Source organism: Suricata suricatta, chromosome 12, assembly GCF_006229205.1.
Source record: "Suricata suricatta isolate VVHF042 chromosome 12, meerkat_22Aug2017_6uvM2_HiC, whole genome shotgun sequence".
NCBI lineage: Eukaryota > Metazoa > Chordata > Mammalia > Carnivora > Herpestidae > Suricata > Suricata suricatta.
The window spans coordinates 16,555,796-16,583,032 of NC_043711.1; the positions used below are offsets into that span (position 1 = coordinate 16,555,796).

General features: G+C 51.0%; 1 protein-coding gene across 1 annotated transcript in view; it reads right to left on the bottom strand.

The window, feature by feature from the left end:
- SCAP (SREBF chaperone) overlaps window positions 1–27,237 on the bottom strand; it is a 36,482-nt gene that overhangs the window by 3,972 nt on the left and 5,273 nt on the right. Inside the window, exons 2-14 of the mRNA XM_029917868.1 lie at window positions 19,081–19,210; window positions 9,297–9,454; window positions 8,291–8,511; window positions 8,009–8,114; window positions 7,159–7,331; window positions 6,652–6,778; window positions 4,821–4,933; window positions 3,690–3,784; window positions 2,337–2,435; window positions 1,939–2,157; window positions 784–1,160; window positions 104–292; window positions 3–21 (exon numbers count right to left, since the gene is read on the bottom strand). Of these exons, the coding sequence (XP_029773728.1) occupies window positions 3–21; window positions 104–292; window positions 784–1,160; window positions 1,939–2,157; window positions 2,337–2,435; window positions 3,690–3,784; window positions 4,821–4,933; window positions 6,652–6,778; window positions 7,159–7,331; window positions 8,009–8,114; window positions 8,291–8,511; window positions 9,297–9,454; window positions 19,081–19,210 (2,026 nt within the window). The remainder of the gene's footprint in view (window positions 1–2; window positions 22–103; window positions 293–783; window positions 1,161–1,938; window positions 2,158–2,336; window positions 2,436–3,689; window positions 3,785–4,820; window positions 4,934–6,651; window positions 6,779–7,158; window positions 7,332–8,008; window positions 8,115–8,290; window positions 8,512–9,296; window positions 9,455–19,080; window positions 19,211–27,237) is intronic.

Consider the following 27,237-nt stretch of genomic DNA (forward strand, 5'->3'; position numbering starts at 1 on the left):
GCCAGGCCGAGCGCCGCCACCCTGCGCGGGCCGGAGCGTGGTTAGGTGCAAGGCGGGCCCCCCGCCGGCCAACACCCCCACCCCCAAGCCTCGCGGGCCTTACTTGTACAAGGTGACGTCGCCGTGGGCCTGCGCTGTCCCCGGGGCCCTGGGACCGGCCTCCCAGGGCCCGCCCGGCCCGGGCCGCCGCGGGGGCCAGGAGCTGCGGCCGTCCTGAGGGTGCCGCCCCTCCAGGGCCTCCCTGGGGTTGAGGCGCAGCGTGACCGGGATGACGGGCAGCAGGCTGATGTACCTGGTGGCAGGCAGGGGTGGGGGTGGGGGCAGGTCGGCAGGGTGCCTTCAGGGGAGCCCCTCCCTGCTTGCCAGGCGCACTGGCTCAACCTGCAGGACTCCAAATAAACTCTCTGGGGACGGTCTTGGGGAGTGGGAGTGGGAGTGGTGCAGTTCTGTCCCTCTCAGCCCAGCTCCAACAGCCAACCCTGCTCTGGTACAGACAGCAGTACCCATAGTACCATCGTGGCACAGAGTGAGCAAAAGCCAGCGGATGGATCTCATTCCAGCAAGGGACTGGCAGTGGCCTGGGGCTCCCCAGAGCACAGCCCAATGCCACGGACTTGGTTTGTGGCTGTCTGGAACGCTAGTTCCTCACAACCCTATGCGTTTTCTCTGGAAGGAAAGGCAGAATTCAAACCAGTGGGTCTCCCACTAGAGGGGGAAGGGATGCTCTGGGGTTGGTGAGCTGACACCAAGTGGCGAGGTGGCACCTGGCACAGCCCACCTCACCTCTTGGCTAGGGTGATGTTGTAGTAGCTGAAGAGCGTAGGCCAGTGGCGGAAGGAGAGTTTCCTCCAGAGTTCCTCATCCTCAGGTCCCCAGGTTACCTCTGGAGCTGGGCCATCATGGGCGCCCTCTGCCGGACCCCCAGACTCAGGTGGCTCTCCCAGCAATGTTTGGTTCTCTGACAACTTAGGGGCATCAGCAGGGAAGATGGAGAAGGCAGGGTCCGGGTGGCTGGCAGGCAGCACGCCGCTAGGCACAGGCATGGGAGTCAGGGCGCCCTCGCCTAGCGGGCTCTGTTCTGTCACCTGCGCAGCAAGGTAGGTGCGCAGCCCTGCCGGGTCCGTGTACACCAGGATGCCGATCCAGACAACTGTGCCAGCCTGCAGGGGGGCAGTGGGTGCTCAGCGTGGCCTTTGGGTGGCCCTGAGCCCTGGCAGCTTCGGCCCTCGTGCCAGGAGGAAGCAGCACAGGGACCTTAGGCTTGGGGATGGGGAGAGGACACAGGTCCCAATCTGTCTTCCCTCTGCCTTAAGTCCTTTCACTACCACCTGGGCCAATTGCCATCAGAGGGGCCTAGTTCCCTTTCCATGGTCACGGTTTGGGTTTCCTGGCCTAGATATACAAAAGGCACCCTCAGAACTTCCCCAATCCCCATCTCAAAAAGTGGCCACCATTCCCATGGTCAGCACAGCAAGAGGGACCAGCTGGCTGACCTGTTCCAGAGACACCTATGGGTGCCCCCATCCTCAGAGGATCTCAGCTCTGCTCCCTCTCACTGCAGCTCCATGGGGGCACCGCCCCACCAAGCCCAGCCAGTGAATCATTTTGGCCAGAATTTTCTGATGCCTGCACACTAGGTAGCAGGCAAACCTGCTCCGGGAACCACGGTAGCTCCTACCATGGTGGTTCCACCCCATCTACCAGGCTCCTGTCCGGGGTCCCTCTAAGAAGAGGGCTCCTCTACCTGATCCACTGGGGCTGCTTCACCTCAGAAGCCACCAGGGTCTGACCAGGAAGGTATGGTGGGCAGCCTCCCAAACTCAGGCTTCACAGGGCCATGACGGTCTGAGGCACACCCCTCACTTCCAAGGCAAAGAGCAAGAGTCTGGAGGGAACTGGGTGCTGGCCCTTGGAGAGCAGGGCAGGGGTGGCACATACCATGATAAGGCGCTGTGCCAGGCGAGTGCGGGCCAGGAAGTAAATGACACGCAGCCTCTTTGGGAGCCGCAGGTTTCGGAAGGAGGATGGCTGCAGCGTGATGGTGTGGGGTGTGGACGGCCGCACGGCCAGCTGCCGCTCGAAGCGTGCTGGCCGCCCCACTGGCTTTGCTGGGGGCAGGCAGGCCTCAGAGGGCAGCCGCTTGTTCAGGTCCGCTAGCTGTTGGGGGTGCAGTAAGTAGTCAGGGCTCAAGGCTGCTGTCCAGGGGCTGCCCACGTGGCTGGGGAGGGGGGGGGGCAGCTGCCCCTGACCAAGGCCCACACTGCCCTCACCCCAAGCCCTGAGCATGCTGAGGACCAGGGAGGAGGCAGGTGGGGCAGGGCACAGCCCACTTCTACCTCCATCCGACGAATGTCAATGGATAAGACAGTGGTGAAAAACAGCATCTGAAGGAAGAAGTCTGACACCAGGCCCACAACGGCAAAGAGACAGAACTCCTGGAATTAGAGATGAGGGGACACGATGACATCAGAGCCTCGCACCCTAGAAGCAGTTCCCTGCTTGCAGGCACTTCAGAATCTGCAGAGCAGTGGCAAGCAGAGCACAGCAAAGACAGAGATGCTAGTAAGTTCTGAGTCTAGGAGTGGCCAAGGGGGGATGGTGCCAGCTCCTCCCATCTCCCCACCAGGGGGCAGCAGAGACCCCCCCCCCCCCATGCACCCTTATGCACAGAAGGCCAGAGGGTGTGTGCTCTCCCTAAACCTTCCAATCGCCCAAGAGAGGAGAGCCTGATCCAACCTTGAAAGATCAGAGGCCCACCAGCCTGTTCCCCAAAAAGTCCTCCCCTACCAACTGTTCCCTGGCTCTGCTCAAATGCTGTGACCAACATCTGCCCAGAGCAGAGGCCTGACCCACCATCAGGGCCCCCAGAAAGCTTCCTGGCCAGGGACTATAAGGCACCAGGATGGGTGAGAGGACAGGAGGGAATTAATTTCTGCCCTGAAACTGAAAAAAGGTGGTCTCTCTGTTCCCCAAGCTCTGACAACAGATGGAATCTGCTCATATTTCAGCCTTCCTCCCCTGCCCCTTATCACAGCTGTCATTCGATACTGGGGGGAAAGGAGGGGGCTATTACAGTGGCCATGTCTGCTCCAATGTCCCAAGATGGCAATGTGTCCTGCAGGTGCCCTCTGGGTCTTCTGGGGAAAAGCCTGCAGCCCTCTGTTCACCCCCACAACTCAGTAGGCCCGCCAGCCCTGGGAAGGACAGGGAGGTCGTCACGCCCTTCCTGCAGCCCCACCAGCATCGGTCACGGAATCTGGGTTCTGGCTCAGTGGAGGTCGTCCTCCGCCTGCTCACAGCCCCACAGCTGAGGGAGGCGCCTGGCCAGGAGCAGGAGCCACTCTGAGCAATGGCTGGCAGCCCTCCTATGGGGGGACCATGTGTCCAGAGGCCACATATGGGGGTCAGAGCTAAGCCTAGGAGAGAGGAAGGCACCAGTTCAGGGGCCCCATGGTGTTTCTGCCCAAGAAATGAGAAACAGGTCTGACTGAACTGGGCTGAGAACCCCTGAACCAGGCCTGCCAGAAGCACTGTGCACAGAACCACCGTCCTGGTAGCAAGAGAGGCCCCATCTCCCAGGCGAGGGTGCCTGTGTTGAGAGAGAGGGGTGCACCCTGCATAGAGCTGCACAGCTGGGGAACTGGACAATTGCTTCTGCGCTCACCCACGTGGTGGCCCTGGGGTCTTACCTGGATGGCAGGCACCAGGGTGAAGTAGCCAATGAGGATGATGCCCAGCTCTGTAGCCATGTTCTTCATGATGGACCAGCTCTCGCTGCTTAGGCCTGCAGAGAACAACAACAGGGCCATGCGGCCAGCACACGTCTGCACACAGCCTCGTGCTCCTCAGAGGGGAGAGGCATGGGGAAGGCACCCAGCCTTCCGAGGCAGCCATTCCACCACAGCGCCCCAGGCTTGGGACCCTGCCGGTGCCCAGGCTCCAGGTGCTGTCGTGGCTGCATAGCCGCCACAGGGAAGGGGGCAGGGGGGAGGAGGGAACAGAGGAAGGGAGAGACAGAGCCAAGATGAGCAGACCTGAGAGGAAAGTCAAGTGCCACCCACTCTGGCACAGCCAGCCTCCATGAGTTGTTCCGTCCGGTCGCAAGAGGCATGGTGTGAGTGTGCTGCCCACACACGGCAGAGGCCTGAGCAATGGAAGTGCCGGCTGTGCTCTTCCTCCACCCACTCCCACAGTGAGCCCCTGGTGGGGAAGGGGCCACATCCCCTCATGTCCTCAGAGCTCCCCATCTAGTGCAGGGCCGGACCTCTCACAGAAGCTCACGAAGGTTCCTTGAGTGAGTAAACAGCCTACCCTTGGCCTTGTTCCCACCTGGGGTCCGGAGAAGTGCAACAGTTCAGACTTTCAGGCCTAGACTCTCTGCCCACTTTCCTCAGAACCCCGGTCCCCAGCTCCTGGCACTGAGTCCACAGGGCCTTTCTGGCAGCTGTGGAGGCAGCAGGCAGCATCTCTTAAGTGAGCAGCCGCAGAAGCCTGGGCCGAGTGTGGTGGAGTGTGGTGGCGTGCGGCAGGGAGAGAAAGCACCAGGGCTGGACAAAGGGCCACTGAACACACCAGTCCCGAAGCAGAGTCCAGTTTGTGTTCTTACTGACATGTGAACCAGGACAAAGTAAAGTCCAACGACTCGTTGGTTCCTCAGAGTACACGCTAACAAGCTGCCAAGGCCTGGTGGCCCACACCAGATTACACTAGAGGACAGGGCAAGGGCGATTTCTGGGGCGCCCCATCTCCCCCGCAGGAGGAGGCCCAGCATAGACCGCCCACCGCCCTCCCTGGCGCACCCCCACAGCCGGCCATGTTACCTTGGGCGATACGCAGCTTCACCTCGAGGTCCACTGGGGTCGACACCACGGACTTGGTGAGCACCAGCACGTTCTCTAACCCAATAACCACCACAAGGTAGGGGAAAATCTCTCTGAGGACAGAGAGGGAGAAGGTAAGGACAGTGCTGAGGAGGGCCCCCAACACATGCTGATTCTCAATAGGTTTGGGTCCCAGGAGGGCTGCGGGACTTAAAGCCTGTAGTGGGAGGCTGCTGAGTGACTTACCGAAGCACAGGGCAGAAGCCCTAGACTCCCCCGCTGGGCCACACAGGGCCTCTGCCTACCTAGCTCTGGGCTTTCAGGCCAGCAAGCATCCCTGCCTCCCTCTATGCAGCCCAGCAGAAGGAGGGCCAGAGGGGCCCCCAGCTGTTGGAGCAGCCTTCTCCCACAAGAGACTCCGCTGGCCAGAGGAAAGGACCCTGGCCTCCGCAGCACTGCTGGCCAAGCCATCGGGACGAAGTGAAAGGGGACTGAGAGGAGCCCCAAGTCCTGCTCAGCTCTGGAGAGGCTCTTTGGAGAACTGGTCCTAAAGAAAAATCCCAGCTCTCCGGGACCCCAGGCTCACATCATCGGTGATGAACTAAGAGAGACAGGGCACACCAGCTGCAGTGTGCCTCAGGGGATCTCTGCCGTGAGGCAGTGGAATGAGGGCTCTGAGGAGGGCACAGCAGCCCGCCACAGGGAAGGGGGGTGTCCACTTCCGGTTCAGGAAAGGAAGCAAGTGTTCTAGGAGCAAGGGAAGTAACAGAGAACACAACATCGCTGCTCCTGCAACTGGCCTGACAAGCCAGGGTGGGGACAGCCAGTCAGTCAGTCAGTGACCACTAATGGACAAGTAGGCGGGGCCTCGAAGACACGGCTTCCAGCCGACTTGGAAAGAAAGGACAAAAGAAAGCAAAAGTGGCAAATTCAAGTGTGCTTGTGTGTTTTTTTTTAACGATGTTTATCCATCTATTTTTGAGAGAGAGAGAGAGAGAAGGCATGTAGAGAGAAGATAGGGGCGCCTGGGTGGCTCAGTTGGTTAAGCGTCTGGCTTCGGTTCAGGTCATGATCTCATGGTTTGTGGGTTCGAGCCCCGCATCGGGCTCTGTGCTGACAGCTCGCTCAGAGCCTGGAGCCTGCTTCACATTCTGTGTCTCCCTCTCTCTCTGACCCTCCCCTGCTCGCACTGTCTCTCTCTGTCTCTCAAAAATACATAAAAGACATTAAAATTAAAAAAAAAAAAGAGAGAGAGAGAGAGAGAGAGAGAAGACAGAATCCCAAGCAGGTTCCACGCTGACAGTTCAGAGCTTATGCGGGACTCAAATAAACCGTGAGGTCATGCTCAACCATCTGAGCCACCTGCGTGCCCCTGTGCTTACCATGTTTTAAAAACTTACTCTGAAATGACCTATTCTATTAGTCATTTAAATGTTTTAATAGTAAAAAAGAGAAGAAATACCTTTTGTAGCCTCCTACCCATGTGTACCTTACGCCATCAAGGAGTATTATGCAGGAGTGTGTATGATATATGAACACACTTACACTGACACCTACATACAACACACACACGCAGTACGAGGGCATACACATGCATAAACATGTCCCACATGTATACACATGTATGTACACATACCTCTGTATGTAATATATGTATATACAGACATACTACATACACATGTGTATGAATACAAGCCCAGTAACTCAAAGGTAAAAAATGTACCTCTTAAATGTCAAAATAACAACATGAAGATCCAGGGTAACCTAAGCCCAGGGCCTCTTCAGCCTGAGGGCACTCCCTGAAGCTCAGTGGAGCCTGGTGGGGACCTACCCGCCATTGAGGGTGGGTGTCAGGCCGAAGAGTGTGCAGAGCCCCACAGACATGAGCAGCGAGCTGAGCACTGTGACCACGGCAGCCAGGGCCAGCCCCCACTTGGACTTGACCATGTCGATCTTGCCTGGAGAGCAGAGAGGGCACATCAGACCCTGACTCACACAGGCCCTTCTGTGTGGAGCTCCTAGGAGTCGAGTGTGCCCTGACAGCTAAGGAAGGGATGGCCCCTGGTTTAACCAAAGAAAAGGACGGCCACATATACTTCCCAGTCTCAGAGAAAAAGTATGTGTTTTGGCAACCACTACCCAGGAACTGCTTCTCAGGTCTTTTCCTGAGAAGCCAGAGAAGCCATGGACCCACCCAAGCCCCCGAGACTCTGCTGGGGCATGAAGCCCTGGGTGTCTGACCTCTCTCCCCAAGCCGCCTCCCGAGGCAGGGAAGCATGCGGTCTGGGATGCCCGGGTAGCCTGGCGGAAGCCCCCAGCCTCTGTGCCGTGGACCTACGTGTGGAGAAGTAGATGTAGGCAAACAAGATGATGTAGGTTGTCACGAGGGGTATGAGTTCGGCGATGCCAATCTCCTCCTTGAAGTGCACGTGGACCAGGCTCTCCGCCCGAAGGGTGCAGTTGGGGCTGGGGTGCAGGAGCATCAGCCGAGCCCGCAGGCTGCCCAGGAACCTGGTCATGGAGCAGGTGGGACAGATGGACGGGCCTCCTGGGCCTCCTGGGCCAGGGGCAAAGACAACCCCGGAAAGGAAGGCCCATCAGGGCCTCCCTCCTCCCCATCATGGAGGGAGCTTTTCTGTGGTTTCTGAATTTCAGGAAATTCCCTGAATTTCCCTTCCAAGGGGCCTTGTAAGAGTTACAATGTTGTCTCAGGAGCTCCCCATCCCCCCTGCCCCGCTCCTTCTTCATCCTTTTCCCAGCCTATCAATGCCAAACCCAATGCCCAATGCCCACCAGGACAGCCAACTGGAGGCATCTCCTGTGCTCTCTCCCTACTTGCTAGGGAGCTGCCTACAGCACTTTGCTGGGAAGGCCTGAGGACACATGGGGCTCAGTAGTCTCCAGCTGGGGACCCCTGTCACAGGCTCAAGAAAGCCCAGTGGAGGCACCAGGACACTAAATTTTCCAGCCCTGCCTTAGTCCCTATTCTTAACCAGAAGTCAGGTCATCTCTGCTCAAATGTGAAAAGACAGCATCCCTCAATCTAAGAGAGAAAAACATTTCGACAGGAAGCCTGAAAACTCTAAGCTCCCAGGGGGCATTCTGGATACCCCAGAACAGAACGGGGACCACTCAAAGCCTCATACCATCCCACAACCCAGCCAGGAGCCCTGAGGCAACGGCCTTACTTGGCGTGGTAGCGCTGGAAGACCAGGGTAATGGTGTACGAGACCATCCTCTTCCTGGCGTAGAGGCTCACCCCGCTGTACTTCCCGGGAACACCAAACAGCAAGTCTGCGGATGGAAACCGGCAGGTACTGAGAGAGGAAGGCAGCTGCTGTAGAGCCCCCCAAAATCCCTACCCTACCCTAAGAAACACAGGGTAACCCCCAATCTGCAGAGCACCCATCAAAAAGGACACAGTGACCAACAGGCACCCTGCTGGCTCCTAGGGAACCTGCTTGGGGTACCTTTGAGCGTGGCTGAGGTCTGCAGGGTCTTGGGCTCATGCTGGTGGATGGTCCCAATGATGTCAGGATCCGCATGGAAGCGCTCCCGGTCATTCTGCCAGAAGTTCCCAGGGGACAGCAGCAGGCAGCCATGCTCAGGAAGTAGGTTCCGGAGCTTCCTGAGGCCAGGCAGTAGATCGGTCACCTGCAGGCACACCTCCTCCAGGCCCCTGGTCCCGGAACTGTGCAAAACACAGGACAAGGCTCCTGCCATATCTGCGAGCACAGGCAGGCCCACTGCACTTACAGGGGACCCTCTGTCATCAGGTTCCCAGGTGCCTGGTATCTCTAAGAGCCTCAGCATTAGGGCAGCAGGAGAAAGTTCTTTAAGGTGGCCAATAACCAAACCATGTGGCTGACTGACTTTCAAAGTACATTTGGGGCCCAAGCCTCTCTGAGAAGTGAGTTCTGGGAACATGCACAACCGCTCACTGACGAAGACACCTCAGCCAATTCAGTGGGCAGAGAAGCGAGGGTGAAAATTCGGGGCTTCACTTAATTCACCAAAATATGTGTCAAAGCCCTCGGCTAACTAAACCCCAGCCGGTGAAGCAGCCTGTGAAGCCAGCACACTCCAGAGACCCAGTGGGGGCTGGGGAGCGCCACCCAGGCCAGGGCTCAGAAGCGACCCCCAGGGAAGTGTGCTTCTCCTCAGCTTGGCCACCACAGCCACATCCACATCCCATAACCACCAGGCAATAAGCCTTCTGGGGCATGAGTCAGGCAGTTCCCCATCAGCTCATCACAGGGTCAGCCCCGTGGACACCTATTCTGAGACCCGAGGACGAAACTATGTGTGCCATCTGTGTAGGCTGAGGGGTAGTGAGGCCACAGTGGCCCCCAGGACGCTGAGGAATGTGAAAGTGGCTCACCCACCATTCTCACTTGTGCAGTTTCTGCAGCTCTGGCTGACTCAGTGGAGTCACACCAACGACCACACACCCTGGCCCACCTTCTGAAGGGATACCTGTCTCGCAGCACGTGGTTCCGGATCTCTTCCACCAGCTGGAATGCCCGGGACAGAGGTGAACGAAACACATCGACTGCCAGGAGGTTTTTGTGCCACGGAGACACCGAGGACTTCACAAATATCTGCTGGATATAAGCCACAGGGGCACCCACGTACTGCAGAAGAAATGAGTGGGGGTGAAAAGGTCAGCCTGCACATGAGGGAGAAATGGGTCCTCACTAAGGATTTACTGAGCATCTACTATGGGCAAAGGACTGTGGGGCCCAAAGGGCAGACCTTCAAAAGTGAAGACATCCCCAAGAGGCTCTTTGCAATTTATGAACCACATTCCTACACACTTCCCAAAAGATCTATGGCCACAGGCTAAATCAAGGCCAGCACCTACTTTTCTAAATCAAGTTTTACTGGAACACAGCCAGCCCCACTCTGTTCCTTACTGTCCATGGCTGCTTTCACACAATGGCAGAGGTGAGTGTTCAAAACAGAGACCGCATGATCCACAAAGCCTCAAACGTCCACCATCTAGCCCTCGATGACAAACTCCTGCCAATTTCACACAGACCATCAGCTCCCAACAGGGTGTACCCTGTTTTACTGATCTTGCCACTTACAGGTCAGTGGTTTTTAAAGATCAAAAGACCCAATTTTAAATCCCAGCTCTCCAAGTATATGGCCCTGAAAACAATTTTTACTTCTCTGGATTTCAGTTTCCTCATTGTGAGAAGGGGGGTGACTGACATTCACCCTGCAGCATCAAGATGCACACACACCTTACACCACACAGACACACACACACACATATAGCACATGCAGAGATTAGGTATTATTGGAAATGTTAGCAATAAAGTGTGGTACATCATGTCATCAACCCCCTACAACAGTCCTTTGAGATGCAGGGTGACCAGCTGGGGCTTCATGACTCCTGCAGGGTGGTGCAAGGTCTCAAACCCAGGTCTCCTCCCTGGACATCACACTTTTTCACAAAAAACCCGTCCTTAAAGAGCTAACAACAGGCACCTAAATGACTAAAGTGCTCAGACATGTCACAGGAACCAAAAACTCCCTGTGATGGGGCACCCCCATAATGAGGTACCGAACTAGCCGTGACCAGATTACAGCCAAGGGAGAGGGTGAGCAGAGCCACGAGGTGGGGAAGGACTGGCAGGAGAGAGACGTTGAGGGCCTCTGGGGTGCAAGTGACACTGAGAGCACAGCCAGACTAGACAGCACAAAGGAGTCCTGCCAGGTAATAACACAAATCATAGCTCAAATGAGGGGTGGCTATGATGATGCCTGACTGGGCTGTCTGGATTCTAACCAGCTGGCATAGAAAAGCCCAAGTGCCTCTGAGGTGGTGACCAGACGAAAGCAGTGCTCTGCAAGGCTGCCCTGGAGTTACAGTGTCATATCCAACTGCAGGCAGGGAAGACTGTCCATGGCCATGACATGCTGTGGTGCCGGCTGGAGGGAGCTCAGAGGGCCGTCCCCACACCTGTGCTGCCATCAGGGACTCCAAGAGTGGAGGAGTAGATGAAATGCCACTTAGCCGCTCGATGATGCCTGACTACAGGTTATTGCACAAGCCAAACTCAGGATGCTGAGCACGAACAGCAAGCTAAGGCCTCCTGGGCCCCTGGGCACAAAGGTACAACTCAAGGCAACCCCCTACACCTTTGTGAAGTTTACACTTATGAAGCCAAGTCTTACAAAGGTTCTGGGGACAGAAGGCCTCACCTGCTTTGTTATTTGTACTGGACTAAGGCCGCTAGAAGCTGCCCAAAGGCACAGAGGAACCTGGATGGAGCTGGCTGCCGCAGGCTCTGACCTGAACAGCAAGCAGCTGTGACTCAACTCCTCACACAGGCCTGAGTGGGGAGGAGCTCTCTGGAGATGGACAGCTCACAAGGAGAGCCAACCCCAGGACAATCATCCTCAAACCCTGTGAAGGATACAGCGTGTCATCCAGGGACAGCATGACACTGGGGGGCCTCCAGCCCTGGGTTTGTTCCCACTGGGCAGAAAGCTGTGACTGCACATACCACTTCTGCCCTCTACCTCCACCCTTGCGCCCACTGAGCCTGTGCAACTGAACCCTTAGTTTCTGGGTGTGAAACTCCTTCTAACTCCTGGGTCCTCCACTTCTTCTCGAGCTCCCTTCCCACCCAGGCACCTTCTCCCCATCCAGGACCATTTGGGGACACCATTTCAATGAAGTACTAATGAACATATCTCAGAAATGAGAGCCCTCTCCCTGGACTCTAGGAGTTCTAGGAGCACCCTGTTCCCCAATTTCTTTAAGTTTCTGCTTGTAAGTGTATATATTATTACCATCATCTTCATTTTTAGGGGAGAGGATCCATGGCTTTCATCAGATTTTCACAGGAACATGTACTCCCTCGCCCTGGAACTCTCTCCTCTGCCCTCCCACCAGTGCTGGGTAAACCCACGGCTCCTCTGTTTGCGTGCCTCGGACGGCCAGCCTCACCAGACAAGAACCAGGTACCAGTGATTCCTACTGCACAGCCCTGCTTCCCGGCCTTGGCTGAGCCTCCTGCTGGCAGCCTCTTCACACCCTCCCGGACTTCCAAATGAACTTCCCAAGCAGCTATTCCAGGCCTTTCCAATTCTTCCAAGGTCTTGGTCCCCTCATTTAACATGATCACAGCAAACTCATCACCCAACATATGTGCCCTCAACCCCCTCTTCTGGGCATCAAAATTCTCTCACAGTGGTTATTCAATGGGCATGGGCCTGACTCTTGTCATTCACTATCTCAGTTTGGGCCCCAGTAGCAGACCCTAAGCTGGGTGGTTTATTTGGAAGGTGCAGAAACTACAAGGGGAGTAAGGACAGGAACAAGGGAGGGAAAGCAGCCAACAAAGGGTGTTACTGGACAAGTGACCTCTGTCAGTAATGGGCTATAGCTGAGTCATCCCACATAAGGGATCAGAGAGCTGAGGTATTACACACCAACCCCTGCAGCTACTGCTTGAGGGCTGCTCCTAGGGGGCATGAATCCTCTAGCACCTCAGGTCTTCACCAGAGATCCTCTGACGTAAGAGATGCAGATACTGGAGGCTGGAGAGCAAGCAGGCAGGCACCGAAAGGGCAGCCGGGATGAGGGCAGGGCCCACCACTCACTACACCGGGCCCCATTATAATCGCTACTAGATATTAAAGTGAGAAACAGACATAGAAACAGACACAACACGTGGTATCCAAGGTGAGTGAGTGACGGAGGCAGCGTAAGGGCCAGGGGACCCAGACCCCTCACTAGATGGAAGCTATGGCAGGCAGGCTTCTTACATGGCCCCAGTCACCCCCACCTCCTGGGGCTCCTGCCTACAGGCGAGCCCCCTTGAGAGGGGGCTACATCTAATGACCTGCTTCTGACACACAGACCACAACAAAAGTAATGACAGGTCACTTCTAAGATTTGGTTACAGAAGACTATGATTCTTGAGGACATTATGCTGGGTGAATTCTACTGTACTGTACAACCCTACTTATATGAGGTACCTAAAGTAGTGAAATTTATAGAGACAGAAGAATGGTGGGTGCCAGGGGCTGGGGTATTAATGGGTACAAAGTTTCTGTTTTACAAGATGAAAAGTTATAGAGATGGATGGCTGCACAAATGAATATATTTAATACCAGTGAACTATACACTTAAAAAGGGTTTAGATGATAAATTTTCTGTTGTATTTTGCCACATACAAGAATAAAAATTACAAGGAGAAAATGACTATAATTCTTCCTCTGCCCCCCTCTTTTGGAATCATCTTTCTAATGAAATCAGCTATTTGTCAGCTGTTCTGGAAGGTCCACAAGGCAAGGAACTGAAGGGGCCCTCGGCCAACGCCTGATGAGATGTGAGGACCCTCAGGTCAAGAGCCTGGAAGAAGCCCATTGCCAGGTGGGTGCTGAGAGAGCCTGAAAGTCAGATGTCCCCACACTGGCCCTGGAGACGAGTCCAGCCTTGGCAGACACCTTGAGTGCAGCCTTGGGAAAACCGAGGTCCAAAGAGATAACAGTATGTGTCCAAGGACACAGCTGACAGACAGCTGAGCCAGGACTAAAGCCAAGGCCACCCAATTCTCAGTGCTCGTTTCTCAACAGCCTGCATGTCTGGGTAGCCGGGAACCATGAGAGTTCCGGTGAAGAACAGGAAACAGACGGGAAGGCCCAACATGAGCAGTGTAGGAGGCAAGCTGAGGTCCTAGGGATCCCTGGGGTCTCTGGCCACCAGCATTCACAGTATGAGGCCCCTGACCAGGGCTCCTTGGAAGCCCTGTGTCCAGGGTCAGCTGGCCACCACAACACTGCAATGCTGGCCCTGGCAGCCCACCCAGCTCTGCAGCCTGCCAGGCAGGGCTTAGTGTGAAGTTCAGGTTTCATGATGACCTGGTCTCGGGGAGCCAGGCCAGTGCCAGAGACCTCAGGCTTGTTTTGTTTAAAACACAGTCCTTCCTTTACATGCAGACAGAGCAAACTCCAGGGAGTTTATCTTTACACTGACACACCCAACAGCTCTCTTCAGACCATGACATAGGACGCCTGTTAACTCAGCTCTTCTGGAAAACGGAGCTCCTGGTCCTTGTCCTCCAGCCTGGGCAGGTAAGGGGGTGTGGTGTTGTGGGAAGGGCAGTCTCAGGGGACCCACCTGGGTTCAACTTCTAGTGCCAGCCCCAGCTGTGCGCCGTGGACAATGGACTAGGGAACGGGGATGGAATTTCAGACCTCACCACATCACGATGAGGACCAAACAAAACAACACACATAACCATCCGGCAAAGTGGCCCAAAACATGTCAGTTGTAAGTTGTCATATTGTTGTGGCTTAAAACTATTATAATTGGACCTGGCAGCTCCTGAGGATCAATCCCTCCGCCCTTGCACACCCCCACCCTTACCCTAAGCAGGGTCACCTCCATGTCTAAGTTTCTCCAAGTTCTATACAGCTGATCTTCTCACAGCCACTTTCCTCATGCTGCAGCCTCTGGGGGACTGGCTTCCCACTGCCCATACAATTAAAATTGAAACCCCACAACCTACACTTGGTCTCACCTCATCACCCTACCATGCTCCAAGAAAAATGCCTCACTTTACACTCTTGGTCCGCTAAATAAGCTGTGCTGTTTCTCTATTCACCAAGAAGCCTTTCTTGAGCATCTACTATGTTAAAATACTGGACTGTACAATTTGAATGGAAGATGATCTCTAGTGGGTGGAAACACAGAGCACAGAGGGGAGGCAGAACACACATTTGCAAGAGAGCTGGGAAAGGTTTCCTGGAGACAGTGGCATCTGAGCTCAGGCTAAAAGATAAGGAGTGCAGGCCTGGCGCACCCCAGAGCGCAGTCCAAGCATGTGAACTTTGGTCACCCTCCAGAACTTTGGCCAGATGTGATCAATGACAATGGCCACAGTGCCAGCCACAAACATGTGTCAAATGCAAGTGATGGGCCAGGCCAGGCACTGCACTAAACCTTTGCATGCCTTCATGTGATCCTCTGACGGCCTACACTGTAGGTATGATTAGCATCCCCATTTTATGAGTGCAGAAATGAGGGCAGGAACGTGTTAAGTAACTTGCCCAAGGTCACACGCATGGGCAAAATGGAAAGTCTCTACCACTTCTGCTTTGCTCTTCTCTTCCTCTGGTAGAAACATCCTCTTTCCATAGAGAAGTGCCCTTCTCAAGCCGACAAGGCCACTGGTTAGTGATTCCAACAGAGGATGACCCTGTCTCAGAGCATCAGGACTTGGCAGGGTGGATCAGAGTCCCCTGTGCAGGACACACAGAGGCAAGAATGCACAGTGCAGCTGGCATTGCACTGTGGGGACACCACAGCAAAAGGGGAGGAAAAGGACTGTACAGAAAGCCATCTCCAGCATATTGGAAGACTTACAGTTCAATAAAAAGAAATCCAAACAACTTCATTCAAAATGGGCAACACCTAAAAACACCAAAAGAAGATATGCAAATACAATAAGCACTTGACATCAATCATCTGGGAAAGACAAAACCACAGGGAGATTTCTCTATACACCCATTAGAAAGCCTTTTTAAGGTAGCTACTTTTTTGCATGGACCTCAAGTATACTGTAGTATAGAGGTGGAATTTAAGGAAAGGTATTAAGCAGGCTGTGTTGTAGCTTATGAACAAGTAATATATTGTATCATGTATCTTGAATGTATCATAGATAGGCTGCTATATAACGATGCCACTTCAGATAGCTGTGAAATTAGGTGACGAACTAGTTGGTACTTAACCTTCTAATTTCTGTATAAGTCTAATTACATGAAATAGAAGTTGGGGTTCTGATTTTTTACTTTGCTTTTCTGTTTGGAGTGTCATTGTAACTACTGTATTGTAAATGACGGAAAATAATTGCATATGTTAAAAAAATAAATTGTGTTATATTAAAAAAAAAAGAAAGCCTTTTAAAATTTTTGTGCCAAGAGCTTTATGGCTTGAAGATTGAACTTTATGGGAATGTAAAAAAATAACTTAGGAGGCTAACGGATATAGAAAGAATAGCACTTCTCTGTGGTCTTCCTCAAACCCACAAACCTAGTCTAATCTAGAGAAAAACAGACAATTCCACTGGAGGAGCACTCTACAAAATACCTGGCCGCCCTCCAAATTGTCAAGGTCATCAAAGATAAGGGGCGTCTGTGAAACGGTCTTAGCCAAGAGAGGCTGCAGGGAAAGTGACCACTAAAGTTACCGTGGTGCCCTACATGGGATCTTGGGAGAGACAAAGGACATTAGGGAGAGAAAAGGAAAACTAATGGTTTTCCTTAGTGTCAGTTTCTCAGAATTTATTTTTGATAACCTTGACAGTTTTAAGCAGTAGTGGTCAGGCACTGTATAAAAAGTCCCTCAACTGGGATTCATCTAATGTTCTTCCCATAATTCGGCTGGGATTATGGGTTTCTGGGAGAAAGACCAGAGGTAGAGTGCCTCACCTGTCACACATCAAGGGTATGTATTATCAGCCTGATCTATCGCTCACTGCTGACACTGACCCTGACCTCCTTGCTGGGGAGGTATCTGTCTGGTTCTCCACCGTACAGTGATTCTTTATTCCCCTCTCCATATAGTATTCTTTGGAAGGAAGTCACTATGCACAGTCCATGCTTAGGGAAGAGGAGTTCTATTCTAGCCCCTTGAAGACAGAGTATTTAGAATTTTTGCGCAGATTTGCCTATTTGCTCCTATTTACTTATTCAATCACATGAACTCAAGAAAATTCTTTTATACTCTGGGTTATAATCCAATACTACTTTATTTTATTGCAAAATATCTTTTATTTTCCAGCACTGGCCATTGGGAACTCTTTCAGTTTGCTCCTGTGTCCCTTTGACATATATCGTATTTATTTTGAACTGACATCTTTGTCTTCTCTTTCCAACCAGACAGTATCCCCAGAAGCTGTGAGGCTCTACGTATCCCCTAGCTCATCCTGTGGGCACACTGCACACATGCAGTAAACATATGCTGGATACAGGAACGAACGGAGGAATGAAGGATGTTCTGGTTCCTTGGTGGGCAGCAGGTGCTTGCACTGTTGTGCCCGGTGGCTGACCCTCCTAATTTTCCTTTGGAAATGGTCCTCTCTTGTAGCCTAGTGATGGAGACAACTAGCTGATGAAGCCAGTCCACGAAGCACCACCTCTGCCGCAGGATGTGGGCTAGGGACAGGCAGGCTACCTCACTTAGAAACAACCTGGCACCCTCTCATCCTGCACTGGATTAGATGTTGCATGAACACAGGACTCAAGCTGCTGGAGATGTTAAGCAGATCAAGAGTGGAGCTAAGAGAACCAAGAGGTGGACTCCTTTTGAGGCCCAACCCATTCTGTTCTTGAGTTCTAGGACTCTGAGTCTTCTGTACCTCATAACTAAAGCAGTTCTTACCACTTGTACATTGCAGGCCCGCATTTTTATCATGGATTGTTAGTGGAGGAGGTAAGAGAACTGATCCTTGATCTGCAAAACACTAGGTGGCGGCACTGAGGCCTGGGTCCTTCTCAATCCTTCAAGAGGAGGGTGCTCCAAAGAGAAAGAGAAGAGCCCTCCTCTGATTGTTGAGCCCTGAAGTTATTTGCACACCTACTTACGATCCTCATCCCACACCAATGAAGGGCATTAAGGAAGTCTGACGAGCTCACAAACAAGTCGCCTCCCACAGCCATATCGTTGAATACCTATCCGGTACTATCAGGCCCACACAACTCCTCTAGTCATGAAACATTCAAAAACATGTAATACCCTGCCGTGACCACGAACCATCAATGTCATAATGTGGTAAAACTGCTTCAAGAGATTAATGAAGGTAAAAGGTCTGGGCCAAGAAGGTCCCTTAGTGAGCCAATGGTCAAGCTGGTACATGAAGTTACAGAACCAGTTTCTGCCAACACCACACCATGCTCCCCCTGACCTTCATGGACAGAGTCCCTTTAAGCTGGATTAATATAGAGTTTAACACACACCTATCTTACCAGCTATGTCTCTATTTCAGCAACAGTAGGGGCAAGTTTACAAGTTACCCGACTGCTATATTACCTATAAAGGAAACAGAGGGGGATGTACAATCACTGTCAGAAAGAGGGTGGGAAAGGAAGAGGTCTGTTCCCTAAGCGCTGGTTTTCCTCAACAACAGATTCAGTCCAGCACAAATCCATGGGACCAAAGCACAATGTATGAAGGAAGGACACTTCATCCACTACCTGGCAGCTAGAAGCTTCAGAGATGGGCTAATCAAGCTTGTAAGACTTCCAACTAACGCGTCTAGCATTACAGAGGGTTAGGTCCTCCACCTGAGACCCTGCGCTAGAGCCACCGTCACTTCCTTGGTTACACCAGTGCTCAGCTCAGAAGCAGTCAACTGAGAACACTATGGTCCAGAAGAAGCAGGGACCAGGGGTCAGGAGCCCTGGAGTTCTGATCCAGTGTTGACCCCACGTAAAACTAGGTAACCCAGGCTCTTCATCACCCTGGGCCCCTCTTCCTAACTATAAAATCCCTATAAAAGGGATTTTAAAAATCCAAAACACAAAAACTCAACACTTTTTACCAAACTGCATTGTGAGGAGAAAATCAGATCTAACATCTGAAAAAATGAGGAGCACACTGCATATATGAGACTCTGATCACAGAACATTCTCAAAGGATGCTCCATGGCTCTCATGACCGCTTGGGTCAAGGAGGAGATGGCCTGTTTGCCAGAGCACTGCTCGGGCCCAGGCATGGTGTGTGAGCAGTCCAGGTAGGAATGCAGACCCACCTGGCCATAGCTACAACCACTACGGATCCCACCTGGTTGTTTAAGACAATCACACTTTTGTGTCACTTGGGTGTTTCCTTTCAAAAGAAGGTTATTCATTGGGGCACCTGGGTGGCTCAGTCGTTTGAGTATCCGACTTCAGCTCAGGTCATGATCTCATGATTTGTGGGTTCAAGCCCCATGTCAGGCCCTGTGCTGACAGCTCAGAGCCTGGAGCCTGCTTTGGATTCTGTGTCTCCCTCTCTGCCCCTCTGCCACTCACGCACTATCTGTCTCTCAAAAAGAAATAAATGTGAAAAAAAAAGTTTTTTAAAGATTATTCATTAGCTGTGTAACGAACTATTTGTGGTGCCTCTGTAAAGCCACATTCAAGTCACACAATCTGAAGCTGGCCATCCTTGCTCTCATTCCCAGAACGGGAATAGGCCTTGGCTGATTTCCACCCAACCCTCAGGGTCCTCCCCAGCCACACGCTGAGCACCTACCCACTCTGGCTGCTCACTGGGCTCCCCTGGTTTGCGGTCAGAGGCCACAGGCGGGGGCGAGTAGTCCTTCACAGGAGTGGTGAACTCCACCGGCCCTGTCCCTGGCAAGGGCAATTTCAGCAGCGGGCAGCTGGGACGAACAAGAAGGAGAGAAGGGTTAGGACACAGAAGGAGCACGGTCTGCACCCATATGGGTGACACAGGAGCCAGCACAGGCGCACTGCACTCTCCCTGCTGGGACTGCACGTGTGTGTAAAATACTGGAATCAGAAAACTTCGGAGCTAGAAAGGCACTCAGAAGACACCCAGATCAGAGTATCAGAATTTTTCAAGCTCAGGGCCCCTGGGTGGCTCAATCAGTTAAGCGTTTTACTCTTGGTTTCAGCTCAGGTCATGATCTCATGGTCTGTGAGAACGAGCCCTGTGTCAGGCTCAGAGCCGACAGGACGGAGCCTGCTTGGGGTTCTTTCATCCATTCATTCTCTCTCTCACTCTACCACTCCCTGCTTGCACGTGTGTGCCCATTCTCTCAAAAAAGCAAAACAAAATAAAACAAAAAACTTTCAGGTCATGATCTCACAGTTCATGGGTTTGAGCCCTGCATCAGGTTCTGTGCTAAGAGCCTGGACCCTAGAGCCTGATTTGGACTCTGTCTCCCTCTCTCTCTACCCCTCCCCTGCGTGCACTCGCTCTCACTCTCTCTCAAAAATAAACATTAAAAAAAAAACTTTTCAAGCTCATTTTAGTCACAGAAAGCTTACAAGGAAGTCCAATGCATAAGATAGACTGGATAAATATTTTTAGAGACATAATAAAGATGCTAAAAAAAAATAACCGGTCAAATTAAATGCAAGTAAGAAACTGCGGGGGTAAGGGGGCGAGATCTATAATAATCCAGAAAGATCCTGATGCATACTGCTGGGCAACTGCTCCAATTTAAAGAGACCATGAAAACTGTACCTAACACCCCGAGCGTACAGTCACCCTGGCCTTACAACAAGAAGCTGGCAGACCCGTGTACACTTTCATCTTGTGTCACGTCTCACTTTTTAACAAGACTTTTGCTTTTAATTGAGAATTAACTTTGCTATAATACACGTACAAACCTTAACTATCTAGTGCAAGAATTTTTACATACACACAAGCCTGGGTAGCCACACCGAGACCAAGCCGTAGAGCACGTCCAGGGCCTCAGAAGGCAGCCTCGTGCCCTTGCCCAGTGAAGAGCATCCCAAGCTACTATCAGAACTATCACCATAAACTAGTTTTGTCTCCGTAATGGCTTATAAATGAAACCACCCATCCCACAGGGTGCTCTTTTGTGACTGGATACTTTCACTTAAATGTCATCGGCTAGATTCATCCACACATACCACTGCGTGCAGGCGGCCATTCTTCCCCCCACGTATGTGCTGTTCCGCTGAATTGTACACTACAGCGCATTTATCCATTCCGCTGTTGAGGAACCTGTGGCTGTTCCCATTTTCAGTTATTAAGAATAAAGCTACTACAGTCATTTTCATAGAAGGCTTCTGGGGACCATCAGCACTCATTTCTGTTGGGTGTGTTCCCAGAAGGCAGTGTTATTTTATACGGTGTACGTGTTTAGCTTTGTAGAGAATACCGATTTTCCAAAGTAGTTATACAAATGTATGTTCCCACCAGCAGTGTATCAGGAGTTCCAATTGCTCCAAATCCTCGTCACCTCTTGACACTGTCAGGCCGATTAACTGTAACCATGTGGAGGAGGTGGTAATGGTAGCTCCCTGTGGTTTCAATGTGCAACAATGTGGAAAATTCTTTCACATGTTTGCTGGCCATTCAGGACATACCCTGTTGTAAAGAACCTCTTCTGATTTTAACTGGGTCAGCTGTCTTTTTCTCATTGACTTATAGCTCTCTCTCTATTCTAGATAGGAGTACTGAGTCCTCTCCCCAGCTCCAGTTCTCAGTACGACTACCGCAGCATCTCATTAGATGCGGTATTTCAGGTCTTTGTTTTTGTCCTCACCTCAAGGTCCTTTCTGAATTTCCCTTCTGATTTCTTGATTCACTGGTTGTTTTAGAGTATCCTAACTTCCACTTACTTGTGAATTTTCCAGTTTTCCTTCTAGTATGTTTACTTTCACTCTACTGCGATTAGAAAAGATACTCTGATTGAAATCTTTAATTCATCAAGACTTGTTTGTGGCCTAACGAACGGTCTATGGCGGAGACTGCTCTGCGAGCACTTGAGAGGAGCTTCTCTTCTGCTGTGGCAGGGTGTCCTCTGCACGTCCGTGAGTTCTGGCCGGTTGACACTGCTGCCCAAGCCCTCCACTTCCTTATCGTGCTGTCCCTTCTTGTATCTAGTACTGACCACACAGTACTGAAATATCCAACTATAATTGTGGGTTTCTCAATTTCTCATTTCAATTCTGTCCATTTTTGCTTCATTTATTTTGGGGCTTTGTTATTAGGTGCATGAATGTTTATTAACTGTGATGTGCTCTTGCTGTACTAAAGCATTTATCAGTATATAATGTCCTTTAACTTGTCACCTTTTTTAAAATGTTTTATTTTTTGAGAGACAGAGACAGAACATGAGTGGGGCAGGTGCAGAAAGAGAGGGAGACACAGAATCCAAAGCAGGCTCCAGGCTCTGAGCTGTCAGCACAGAGTCCGACGCGGGGCTCGAACCCACGAATGTGGGATCATGACCTGAGCCAAAGTCAGACGTTTAACCAACTGAGCCACCCAGGCGCCCCAATCTTGTCACCTTTTAGATGTTGTCTGATAATCATAGAGCCACTGTAGGTCTCTCTGTCACTGTTTGGCATGGAATATAGTTTTCCATCCTTACTTTCAACCTCTTTGTGTTCTTATATCTCAAGTGTAGTATGTATCTGAAGGGTCTTGTTGACAGCATATAGATTCTTTGTAAATTTAATCTACAGATGTCTCTCTTATTTTTTTTTAGTGTTTATTTTTGAAAGAGAGAGAGCACATGCACAAGAGTGCCAGCAGGGAAGGGGCAGAGAGAGAGAAGGAGAGAGAATCCCAACAGGCTCTGGAGCCAGCACTGCCAGCACAGAAGCTGTTGCGAGGCTCAACTGCACCAACTGCGAGATCATGACCTGAGCTGAAACCAAGAGCCAGACACTTAACCAAGCCACCGAGGCATCCCCAATGTCTCTTTTAATATTAGAGTTAACTCCACTCCTGTTTTATGTGATTACCAATAAGGATTTACTGATGCCATTTAGTTGTTTTTGTATGTCTTGTATGACTTTTGCTCCTCAATTCCTCCAATTGCTGCCCTTTTCTGTATTTGGCTAATTTTTAGAGTATGCCACTTTGACTCCCTTCTTCTTTCCTTTTCTATATTTTCAAGTTATTGGTTCGTTACCAAAGGGATTAGATTTATTATTAATAACTTACAACAACCTAGATCGAACAGCGTTGTAAAAGAGGGGTTCTGCAGAGGTGAGCAGGCAGGAGAATGATCAGTGACCTTGAAAATAAGACAGCTGAATTTATCCAGCCTGAGGAGCTTAGTTTCCATAGTATCTGTTTCCATATATCTGTTTCTTCCCTTTTATATTGTTATTGCCACAGATTACAACTTATACATTGGATGGCCATCACCACAGATTTAAAATTATTGTTCAGTGTCCTTGCCTTTTAAATCATAAAAGACAAAGAAAGACATTATAAACCAAACCAAAAATATAAAAGTCTGGTTACATTTACTAGCGTCACTTTTACTTATGGTTTCAAATTACTGTCTAGATCCCTTCATTTCAGCCCGAAGGTCTTGCTTGTTTCTTGTAGCGCAATCCCACTCAGCTTTTGTTTATCTGGATATATCTCTATTTTCCCTTCACTACTGAAGAATAGTTTTGTAGAATATAGGATATTTGATTGAGCTTTCTTCATTCAAAAATTTAAATGTTATCTCATTGACTTCTGGCCTCCACGTTTCTAAGGAGAAATCAGCCTTCAATCACATGGAGACTCCCCTGCACAGGAGCGCTTGCTCCTCTCTCACGGCTTCCAGAAGCCGCGGTTCAGCTGTCTGGAGGCAGGTGTCAAAGGCTGTCTCCAGACTCAGCTAAGATTCTGCTTTGGAAAACCCTGCACAACACACAGGCTGACCCCTGGGCTCGGAGTGTGGGGAGGAGCCTTGGGGCCCAGAGCTAAGACTGGGAGAGCTTTAACTTCACTACGAGATGAAAGCAAGCAGTACACTCTACATCTACATTCACTTTCCACACCACAGCTGCCCAAAACACACAGCAGGCTTCTCAGACTGTGAATTACTAAAGAATATCTGTGAATTCCAGGAGTCTGACCATTGTCGCAGGAAGAGAAAGAAGGGCAGCACACTCCAGACCATCCAATTTTCTCAGGATAAAGTCCACAGGCCTTGAAGTTCTTGGAAAGGCTCACAGCCATTCCCCAATCTTGCCTCGGAGCCCACATCTGCCGTCTTGCTTCTGAGGCTCTGCCCCAGCTGGAACACACCTGCCTATTCTTCTCCTAGATAACTCACCTTGGAGGCCTCACTAGCAGTAACACTCGCCGCAGGAGGTCTTTCCCCAAAGTCTATGCTGGGGCCCCTCCTCCTGGGAGCTACCAAAGTACCCTGTACTCACCCCCAACATGGTTCTTACCATTGGCAGTGGACCTGCCTATTGCTGTCTCTGCACTAGTTCCTCTCACTGAGCACCTACTAAGTGCCAGGCACCAATCCGAGTGCCTTCCATCTATCTCCTCATTTAAGCCTCAGCACAACCCAGTGTGCCATGCAGACGCTACATCCTCACTAGAAAGTGACAAAACCAGGATGTCCGCACAGGCACCAGAGTCTGTGCTCTTAGCACCACACTCTAGTACCTTGTACTGCATTTCTGTTTTGTTACAAAACTTGAACGACCATATATTCCTTTTAACATAGGCAAAAGAAAAACACCAAGAAAAAGATTCTACAAAATTACAAAATGCAAGGGAATAATCACCATCCATGGCTATTAAATTCTAGCCAAAGGGAAAACTTGGAAGAAAACTGTCAGGCAATTTTCAGAAGTAAAAACACTGACTTTTCCAACGTTAGAAAACAGACCAGACATTTAAAGAAAGAAACTGTCTAAAGATTTCTACAACCACCCCCATGTTGCTTCCGCAAAACTCGTTCTAAGACCAGATTATATCGTGGCTTAGCCTGATCTTACAGGGGCAGAGGAAATGAACCAGGTTTCCAAAACCTCCCTTGCCTTTCCTGTCTCAGCTCCACCCAGCCAGCTGCTCAGGCCAAGCACTTTGATCTTGATCCTCTTTTTCTCGTATTCCACATCTGGTCTTCGGACAATCCTGAGGGCCCCGCCTTCAAAATATCTCTCACCACCTCCAGGCCTACAGCTTAGACTCAGCAGCCATCAACTCTTATCTGGAGCAATGAATGCACTAGTCCAGCACGACTCTCTGCTTCTACCCCTGAAATCACTTATCTCTTAATCAAATATGGAACTAAAATCCCCAATCTCCCCCACCACCCAGCCTACACACTTCCTGCTACCACACCTGTACGGCCTGGTCACCACAGCTGCCCACCCAGCACACCCCCAGAGGCTGCTGATGCCTTCCCCTCCTCCCCTCTGACCCTACTTCTGGGCACTCTGGCTCAACTTTCAACTGTTGGCACTTGTATCTCTCTCGCTTGAGACTGTTCTGTTGCCGTTGGAGGCCCCTCGAAGCGGTGGGAACTGATGCTGGCTGGAGGCACCCTCAACCAGTGGCTGATGCTGTTGTATAGATCAGGGAGTGGGAAACTAGAGTCCGTGGCCTGTTTTTGTGTGGCCCATGAGCTAAGAACAGTTTTTACACATTTATAGGGTTACTTAAAACAAAACAAAACAAAGAAAACTATATGACAGAGATGGTATGTGGCCTTACTACCTGGCCCTTTAGGGGAAAGTCTGCTGACTCTGGCACAGGCTTCCCCCCCGACTCAGCTGAGGGGCTCTGAGGTGGGCGTCCTGCACTATTTCTCAGTGTTCCCCAGTGAGATTATACAGCTCCCTGTGGTGGTAAGTTGCTGGATGATGCTCCCTCCTATTTCACCTTTCCACCTTCCTACCAGTGCACACTTCATCTCCCACATAAGCTACACCAATGTACTCAAGCCCTTGTCTTAGGGGAGCCCAAAATGAAATGCTTCCCTTGCTCCCCCCAAGGCCAGCCAAATTCCTGCTTATCCTTCAAGGCCACATAGCCTCTATACTCCTCTGTCCCCAGGCAGGTAGGCCCATGTCCTCTGTTCTCCGTGGCAGCCTACAAACACTGATCCCAGAGACTTCTCATCTGCATGATTAATATAAGAAATGTGTACGGAGGGCCCGTGCCATTTTTTATTTCTGCATCCCCAATATCAGCCGCATGGAAGAGGTTCAGGTAATGTCTAGGAGTATTCATCTACCAGATATTCGACGCAAGGCTGGTTTCATAACCTATATGGCTACCCAGGACCCCATGCTCAGAAGGTCCCAGAACTTGGGGTTTAATGCTCTGCAGTAGCTCTATGGAAATACTTACTTACTTATTTACTTAATTCTCAAGTTAGTTAACATACAGTGTAATCTTGGCTTCAGGAGTAGAATCCAGTGATTCATCTTTTACAAAGAACACCCAGTGCTCATCCCAACAAGTGCCCTCCTTAATGTCCATCATCCATTTTCCCCACTCCCCATGCCCATCAGCCCTCAGTTTGTTTTCTGTATTTAAGAGTCTCTTATGGTTTGCCTCCCTCTATTTTTATTTTTCCTTCCCTTCCCCTATGATCATCTCGAATTTCTCAAATTCCACATGAGTGAAATCATATGATATCTTTCTCTTATTTCACTTAGCATAATACCCACCAGTGCCATCTGCGTTGTTGCAAATGACAAGATTTTATTCTTTTTCATCTCTGAGTAGTATTCCATTGAGTGTGTGAGTGTGTGTGTGTGTACACACCACATCTTCTTAATCCATCTGTCAGTTGATGGACATTTGGGCTCTTTCCATAATTTGGCTATTGTTGATAGTGCTGCTATAAATATTGGGGTGCGTGTACCCCTTCAAATCAGCATTTCTGTATCCTTCAGATAAATTCCTAGTAGTGCAATTGCTGGGTCATAGGGTAATTCTACTTTTAATTTTTGAGGAACCTCCACACTGTTTTCCAGAGTAGCTGTACCAGTTTGCATTCCTGTCAACAGTGCAAGAGGGTTCCCCTTTCTCCACATCCTCACCAACATCTGTTGTTTCCAGGGTTGTTAATATTAACCACTCTGACCAGTGTGAGGTGGTATCTCATTGTGGCTTTGATTTGTATTTCCCTGATGAGCGATGTTGAACATCTTTTCTTTTTTTTTTTAATTTGTTTTATGTCTTTATTTTTTGAGAGAGAGAGAGTGAGAGACAGAGAGTGAGCAGGAGGAGGGGCAGAGAGAGAGGGAGACACAGAATGTGAAGCAGACCCAGCCTCTAGGCTGTCAGCACAGAGCCTGATGCAGGGCTCGAACTCATGGACCGTGAGATCATGACCTGAGCCGAAGTCAGACGCTTAACTGACTGAGCGACCCAGGCGCCCCTTGAACATCTTTTCATGTGTTTGCCATCTGGATGTCTCCTTTGGTAGGGAAATTCTTAATAAACTTATCTTTAAACTTGTGTTTTGAAGTGAAGTCCATCACAACATAGCATGTGCTGAGGGTATGGACTGTAGGCTCACCCACGGTCCTTCCTCCCTCAGACAGGTTCCTAACCACCAGCTCTTCTGTTCTCTCACATCCCAACACTTGGTGCTGCCCTCCCTGTCCACACACCACCTTTGCTGCCACCCCTTGGCAGGGGCCTGAATGCAAAAACAAGGGGGTTGGGGTCAGATGTGCACATCCTGTTGTGTCTTGGGGCGGGGTGAGGCAATGGCCATCCCCTGGGCCAGTGGGCTTTCAGATGGGGGGAGGGCCCTTTCATCCACTCCCATGCAAGTATATTTAGGACTTTTAATGGTCCCTTCACCTGCTTCTTGACCAAGCACCCCTGCACTACCCTGGTGCCCTGCATCCCATAACCACATGGATGCTCCCGGCTCTAGTCTCATCTCCTCCTCACTCCCGGTCAGCTAGGTTGGGG